Raw genomic sequence first — 8,486 nt, forward strand, 5'->3', positions numbered from 1 at the left:
CCCGCAGGCTCAGGCAATCCACTCATCTCAGCCTCCCAAAGGCACGGGATTACAGGCTGAACCATCGAGCCCGGCTCAGTTTATACATTTTTAAAGGGTTCAAAACAAAGAAGAATATGAGACAAACCATACCCCTCATGGCCTAAAATACTTTTTATCTCTTTACAGAAAAAGTTTGTCAGTCCTTGGCATAGAGCTGTCTCTTTTTATATATATGTATATGTATGTACATATATTATATATATGTATATATAATTTTAAAGATGTAGGGTACAATTCAATTAGGTATACAAGTGGATATGGTACAGGTAAAGCTTGGGCCTCCATTTGGTCCCCACTTTGCCAGGCTCTCCCCACCAGTGAGCTGTCTAAGCATTATTTTTTTTGTTTTTTTTGTTTTTTTTTGAGTTGGAGTCTCACTCTGTCACCCAGACTGGAGTGCAGTGGCCGCTCCTGGCCACCACAGCCTCGACCTGCTGGGATCCGGCGATCCTTCCGCCTCAGCCTTCCAAGTAGCTGGAACTACAGGCGTGCGCTACCACGCCCAGCTAATTTTTTGATTTATTGTAGAGATGAGGTCTCCCCAAGTTGCCCAGGTGGGTCTCAAACCCTTGGGCTCAGGCAATCCTCTCACCTCAGCCTCCCAAAGTGCTAGGATTACAGGCTGAGCCACCGAGCCCGGCTAAGCATTATAATATATAAAATTTTTGATAATTAAATAAAGGCTATCTGTTACTAATCAGTGGCGGTGGGGAGAAGATAAATCTGTTACTGTTACTGTTATTCTCTGGTCTAAACCAAGATGTCAGTTAGTGAAATGGGCACTGGGGAGATGGTGAATATTTGATAGTTTATAAGATGAATACACTTTGCTCTATTTCCAAACACTAAGTATTTGGAAATTAATATTTTAGCAAAAATTATGTTAAAGTTGAATGTTAGAGATGCAAAGAAGAGAATATGTTAACATAAAAGCACAGGGAGGATGAATAAATGAATTTTATCTTTTTTTTGTATTTTGGGGAATGTTCTAGACTTTAAAAAGCTTCATGAGGCTCGTTTTAAGGAAATGGAGTCCATTGATCAATATATTGAGAGAAAAAAGAAACATTTTGAAGAACACAATTCGTTTAATGAATTGAAGGTATGTAGATAAAATTATATTCTTAACGGGACTGAACTATATGATTTTGATGTTGAAGCTGTACAAGTGGAATGAATCTGTTTGAGTTTAACGTACATTTATCTTAAAATTGCTTTCCCCTACCCTGAGAATTTTCAAACTCCCCAGATAAAACAGTGAAACTTCACTAGAGGAATTAATTCTAAAGTGGCAATAAGTCATTCTATTTTCCATAATCAGACATTTTGCCTGTCACTTTGTTGAGGATAGACTAACTAATGGCTGTACCCATTTTCCTTCCCTTGTCCCTTACCCAAAGGAAAATGGGTAATTAATAGTGCCTAGCTTAAAGCGTTCCTATGGTAATAGTTCTCTTCAGTCCAGGTCCCACAAGACTCAAAGCCCTCTAAAATAAGAGAAAGTGGTGAAATCAACTCTAAAGTTAAATTAGCCAAGTAGTGAGTTGGTAGCATCTCAGAAAGTTGATGTTATTGGTAGCTGGTGTTAAGGGAATGCCAGGCAGAGGATGATAAACATTTATTTTAGAAATTAATGATATTTAACAACCTGCCAATTCTCAGAATTTAAGACAGTTTGTGGTTTTAAATATAATATAAAATAGTATAAAGTCAATTTAAAAGGGGCAGAAAGTAAGCACTGTCAGTAAGTACAGTGTCAGCTACCATTAGTCACTCAGCTGAGCTTTGAGTTTTCTGGCAACTAGGTCCAAGAAAGAAACACATTGGGTGAATTTTTTTTTGTTTGAGTCACAGTATTACTCTGTTGCCCAGGATGGAGTGCAATAGCACACTCACAGCCACTGTAGCCTCAACCTGTTGGGCTGAGGTGATCCTTCCGTCTCAGCCTCCAGAGTAATTGGGGCTAGAGGCGTGTACCACCATGCCCAGCTAATTTTTTTTATTTTTTGCAGAGACAAAGTCTCACTATGTTGCCCAGGCTGGTCTTAAATTCCTGGGCTCAAGAATCCTCTCACCTCAGCCTCCCAAAGTGCCGGGATTATAGGCATGTGCCACCATGCTCGGCATCTTATATTTATTTCTGTTCATCCCTATATTTAACCTTAACCCACCCTTTTATTTTTGTGTATATCGATTTTGGTTATCCTATCTCAATTATCAGATAATGAAGTTACATTTGTTCTGCTTGAGACAGATCTTAGACTAATGATAATAAAACATTCGATTACTCTTTGTACCTTGACAATTTCTGAAAAGGATAACCTATAAGTGAACATTTCTTTTCCTCCTGCCCTTCTTTCTTTTATTTAATGTATTGCTTTTAAGGACTTGCAAAAATGCTGTTGTGTATGGGGAGGAGAGGGTGGAATTATTTGTAGATGCCACATACTAATATACAATAGCTGCTTCTTTGAGTTTGTATTTAATAAATTGTATATCATGTTCTCAAAGGTAGCATATTTCCAAGAGAATCTATTTATTCTTTCTGGCTACAAGGGACTGTTTTGCTACACTCTTTCTCAGTTAGAAAATTCCAGGGTATATGACAGCTCAGAAATTATTTCTTGTAAAGTTAGGCGGCCAGACAGGTAGGATAGGACGAGGTTAGGCGGTAGGGAAAGAAAAGATTTCAGGTGGAATAAAACCAGAGGATGAAGAAACGTTCTTCTGTACTTTGCCAAGGAGACAATACTGGATAAAAGGTCAAGCTTTTCTGGTGGTGCGTTTTCTCTTTTTCAGAAGCAGCCCATCAATAAGGGAGGTTTAGTGACTCCAGTAACTCCAAGAGGAAGATTTTCTGTGACTTATACTCCTCTCAGCCAGCAGCGCTTGCATGGCCAGTGTCCTGGCCCTGCAATTCGGAGCCCCTTGGGTCTGGAAGGTTCAGTCAAGCGCTCTGCTCTGTCTGCAGCTAAAACTAGTGTCAGGTAAAGAAGTCGCTCCAAAATATAATCATGAGTAAGATTTCACATGGACTATATAAAATAATGTTTGTTTTTATATTTTTTAATTGACAAATAATAATTATACATATTAATGGGGTACATAGAGATGTTTCAATACATATATGGTGATCAGATCAGGGCAATTAGCATATCCATAGCATGTGCTACCACGCCCGGCTGATTATTTTTATTTATTTATTGTAGAGATGAGGTCTCGCTGCCCAGGTGGGTCTCAAACCCGCAGGCTCAGGCAATCCACTCACCTCAGCCTCCCAAAGGCACAGGATTACAGGCTGAGCCACCGAGCCCAGGTTTTTTTTTGATACAGGGTCTCAGTTTGTCACCCAGACTGCAATAGTATTACTGTAGGCTCAAATGATTCTCCCACCTTAACTTCCCAAGTAGCTGAGACAACCAGCATATACCATCAAGCCTGGCTAGCATTTGTATTTTCTGTAGAGATAAAGTCTTGCTATGTTGCCAAGGCTGGTCTCGAACTCCTGGCCTCAACTTACCCTCTTGCCTCAGCCTACCAAAGTTTTAGGATTACAAGTGTGAAACACTGTACCCAGCCAAACATTTATCATTTCTTTGTATTGGAAACATTCAATATCCTCCTTCTAGCTATATGAAACTGTATATTATTGTTAACTATAATCATCCTACAGTATAAAACACTAGAACTTACTTCTCTTATCTAGCTGTAACTCTGTGTCCTTTAACAAATCTCTCACTATCCCTCCCTTTTTTCTACCCCTTCCAGCCTCTAGCATCTTATGTTCTACTTTCTACTTCTATGAGATCAACTTTTTTTAGCTTCCACATTTGAGTGAGAACATGTAGTGTTTAACATTCTGTGCTTGACTTATCTTACTTAACATAATGCCCTCCAGTTCCATCCATGTTTTCAGGGATGACAAAATTTTTTTTTTTGATCAGTAGTCTCACTCTGTCACCCAGGCTGGAGTGCAGTGGCATGCTCACGCTACTGCTGGGTTCAAGTGATCCTTCCATCTCATCCTTCCAAGTAGCTGGAACTACAGGCATGCACTACTATGCCCGGCTAATTCTTTTTTTCATTTATTGTAGAGAGGAGGTCTCGCCAAGTTGCCCAGGCAGGTCTCAAACCCCTGGACTCAGGCAGTCCTATTGCCTCTATCTCCCAAAGTGTTGGAATTACAGGCGTGAGCCACTGTGCCCGGCCACAAGATTTCACTCTTTTCTTATGGCTGAATAGTATTCCATGGTGTATATATGCCACATTTTATTTCTTTATTTTATTTTTTAATTTTTTTTGAGTTGGAATCTCACTCTGTCACCCAGGCTGGAGTGCAGCTACACGCTCACAGCCACTGCAGCCCTGACCTGCTGGGCTCAGGAGATCCTTCCACCTCAGCTTCAAAGTAACTGGAACTACAGGTGCATGCCACCACACCTGGCTAATTTTTTGATTTATTGTAGAGACGAGGTCTCACCAAGTTGCCCAGGCTGGTCTCAAACCTCTGGACTCAGGCAATCTTCTTGCCTCCACCTCCCAAAGTGCTGGGATTACAGGCATGAGCCACTGCGCCCAGCAAAATGTTTTTTTTTTTTTTAAAGGAGCAAGAAAATCAGGAATAGAGAAAGATCATATAACAGTTTTTATAAGTCCTAATCTTTTATCTTTAAATTTGTGTTTCAGCTTTCCTAAGCATACATGTTAGATTAATAAGAGAGAAAATAAGATATATGTAGATATTTTTCATTTTATTGTTTGCCTGCATGATATCTAACAAAGTTTTACATTGACTTAAACATAAAAGTGAGGCAGAACATAAACATAAAAGTGAAACAGAAAATCTCTCAATGCAGTAAACAAAAAGCTGACTCTTCCTCCAGTCCCAATATTGTAACCCACTGCAATATCACAGGCATCTCATGTCCCATTGATCCATTTCTTAAGACATTTTCAGTATCTAATAGAACTGGTACATGGTGACTTTTCTCCAGTGTGTGCAATTACCTAGCATAGTTTTTTTTTAATGGCCTTAAGTTTGGAATTCTATTTATTGAGTTAGCTTAGAATATAAGGCACCTAAAATTAGTGGTTCTGATTTCATTTAACACTATTTAAGAGCACCATGGTCAAGAGGCTGGCCCTTGCTTCACTGCAATGTCCAAAGTCTAGACTTCATAGCACCTTTCCTAACGTGTCTTATTTTCTTAACTCTATTATATATTCTTTGGTGATACTTTGAACATATTGATTCAGGATCACTATCATATCTTTAGTTATAAGCCCAGAAGTTTCCTTCAATAGCCACACCACCACGAACCCTATGTATTTTTATATATGTCATTACTGGATTTTCATTGAATCTAAGACATCATTGAAGACTCATCATTATTTTATGAACTATTAAGAAAAATTACTTGTCAATTAGCTATTAACATGTATCAATTGTAAAACACATTCCAATTTCAGAGACATTAAAATGTAGAAAAAAGCTGGGCACAGTGGTTTATGCCTGTAATCCCGGTATTTTGGAATATGGAGGTGAGAAGATTGCCTGAGCCCAGGGGTTCACGACCTTGTCTTTACAATAAATAAATAAAAATTAGCCGGGCATGGTGGCTTACACTAGAAGGCCCAGCTACTTGGAAGGCTGAGGTGGAATGATCCCCGACACAGCAGGTCGAGGCTATGGTAGCTATTAGTGTGCCACTGCACTCCAGCCTGGGAGACAGAGTGAGACTCCGACTCAAAAGAAAGAAATCCATTTCTGGCGCTTTACCACAGGTAGAGAATAGGCTTATTTCTCTGCCACTGAAATGAATGGCATACTTCTAGGAAAATATAAGATCTGTTCTCACCTAGTGTAGGTGTCTCATCTAGCATAGCAGTCTCCTGCTACCTCTAACTTGTCACCAGAAGGAGGAGCAGAAAGAAGGGGAGCTCTGCAGACTGTCTCTTCAACTGTAACTTGAGGCCTACAGATATATTCCTTGAACACTGCCTTAAACTGTCATTGGTCAAGGCAGGGAAAACAGCCAATAGAATATCTTTTACAAGTAAAGGAAATTGGTAAATGATTTACTTCAGTATTCACCTTTTAAAAACATGTCTGTTCTATTAGCCAGCCATGGTGGTTCACGCCTATAATCCCAGCACTTTGGGAGGCCAACGTAAGAGGATTGCCTGATCCCAGGGGTTTGAGACTAGCCTGGGCAACTTGGTGAGACCTCATCTCTACAATAAATCAAAAAATTAGCTGAGTGGCACGTGCCTGTAGTTCCAGCTACTTGGAGGGCTGGGGTGGAAGGATCACTTGAGCCCACCAGGTTGAGGCTGCGGTGGCCGTGAGCGTGCTACTGCACTCCAGCCTGGGTGACAGAGTGAGAGTCTGACTCAAAAAACAAAACAAACAGAAAAAGTTCTATAAAAGAAGTCCATTCGTATAACAAGTATTTACTGAGATCCTTTCACTACTTGATGATGGTCAAGTGGTTTTTGTTGTTGTTATTTATGTATGTATATATGTATGTATTTTTGGAGACATGATCTTGCTATGTTGCCTAGGCTGCTCTCAAACTTCTGGGCTTAAGCACTTGTCTGGCCTTGGCCTCCCAGAGTGCTAGTGGGCCTCCCACTGCACCTGGCACAAGTGGTTTCATTTATAAACTTTATACAAGTTACTTTTGCCACAAGTCTTATAGTCTACCATCCTGTTTAGGTTTTCAGCTGCTACTAAAGATAATGAGCATAAGCGTTCACTGACCAAGACTCCAGCCAGAAAGTCTGCACATGTGACGATACCCGGAAGTACCCCAAAAGGCCAGGCTGTGCTTGGGACACACAATTTAAAGACTACCAAGGGGAATTCTGTTGCTGGTAAAAAAAAAAGTTTAAGCCATGTCACTTCCGAGAATTATTAAGCATGTCTGTTTCTTTAAACCCTCTCCACGTTTATAAAATCAAAAGCAAACATTTTTGCATTACATAGTTTTCATTTTATGCTGTTGAGGAAAATGCCAAAGACACAAGCAAAACTGTTATCTGCCGGAGGGCTCCAGCCAATCCTAAAATGGTGACCTTCCCACAAGAGCATTGTGGGACTCAAGGAGAGCTAGGAGTCATTGAGCAGTAAGCATCTACCTTCATAAGCTATTAGGCTCACAAGTACTTACAGGTAAAGGTGTGAGGCCAAGACTAAATGTTTACTACATTCTGAGCTCTCTCCTATAAGTAATTCAGGGATATACCCAGGTGGGCGCAATAGTTTTACTTTCATTGTTCTTCCAGTTATCAAATACAACTTTTTTTTTTAAATTTGGAGTCTTACTGTCACCCAGGCTGGGGTAGTTTGCTCACAGCTACCCCAGCATCGACCTGCTGGGCTCAGGCAATCCTTCCGCCTCAGTCTTCCAAGCTGCTGGAACTATAGGCACCCGCTACCATGCCTGGCTAATTTTTATTTATTTTTAAATTTTTATTGCAGAGATGAGGTCTCGCTAAGTTGCCCAGGCTGTTCTCAAACCCATGGGCTCAGGCAATGTGCTCACCTCGGCCTCCCAAAGTGCTGGGATTACAGGCTTGAGCCACCATGCCCAGCCTACAATTTTATATAAACAAAGCCAAACTATTATTTCTTCCTATGATTTGCGTCATTCAGTCAGCATAATGTTTCAAGAGTCAACCTTCTTAAGTCATTTTGCTGTCATTTAAGTGGTGTGGATATATTTCAGTTTATCCATTTTACTGCTCATGGACATGGAGGTATTTCTAGCTTTCGTTATATGTTGTAACTATGAACACTTTTTTTTTTTTTTTTGCATCGGAGTCTGTCACCCAGGCTGGAGTGCAGTGGCACATGCACAGCCACCGCAGTCTCAACTTGCTGGGCTCAAGCAATCCTTCCGCCTCAGCCTTCCAAGTAGCTGGAACTACAGATGCATGCCACCATGCCCAGCTAGTTTTTGTGATTTATTGTACAGAAAAGGTCTCACCAAGTTGCCCAGGATGATCTTGAGCCCCCGGGCTCGGGCAATCCTCTTGCCTCAGCCTCCCAAAGTACTGGGATTACAGGCTGAGCCCCACCGCTCGTGGCCTGATATATATATATATGTTTGTTTGTTTTTTTTGAGTTGGAGTCACACTCTGTCGCCCAGTCTGGAGGGCAGTGGTATACTCATGGCCACCCCAGCATCGACCTGCTGGGCTCCAGTGATCCTTCTGCCTTAGCCTTCCAAGTAGCCAGAACCACAGGCGAGTGGTACCATACCTGGCTAATTTTTGACTCACTGTAGAGACAAGGTACTGCCAAGTTGCCCGGACTGGTCTTGAACCTGTGGTCTCAGGCAATCCACTCTCCTCGGCCTCCCAAAGTGCTGGGGTTACAGGCTGAGCCACCAAGTCTGGACTGATATATAACCTTTTTTTTTTTTTTTTGAGTCGGAGTC

The 8,486-nt window shown here is 41.0% G+C and overlaps 1 protein-coding gene across 6 annotated transcripts in view; it reads left to right on the top strand.

Moving 5' to 3' along the window:
* Positions 1 to 8,486, top strand: part of NUSAP1 (nucleolar and spindle associated protein 1) — a 40,101-nt gene that overhangs the window by 23,019 nt on the left and 8,596 nt on the right. For 3 of the 6 annotated variants that reach the window (XM_008059771.2, XM_021713135.1, XM_008059791.2), the window contains exons 6-8: positions 1,035 to 1,144; positions 2,842 to 3,029; positions 6,761 to 6,918. In XM_008059771.2, the coding sequence (XP_008057962.1) occupies positions 1,035 to 1,144; positions 2,842 to 3,029; positions 6,761 to 6,918 (456 nt within the window). The remainder of the gene's footprint in view (positions 1 to 1,034; positions 1,145 to 2,841; positions 3,030 to 6,760; positions 6,919 to 8,486) is intronic. The other 3 variants (XM_008059777.2, XM_008059785.2, XM_008059797.1) reach the window with 1 other exon arrangement.

Source organism: Carlito syrichta, unplaced genomic scaffold, assembly GCF_000164805.1.
Source record: "Carlito syrichta isolate Samal-C Ts95f unplaced genomic scaffold, Tarsius_syrichta-2.0.1 Scaffold91638, whole genome shotgun sequence".
NCBI lineage: Eukaryota > Metazoa > Chordata > Mammalia > Primates > Tarsiidae > Carlito > Carlito syrichta.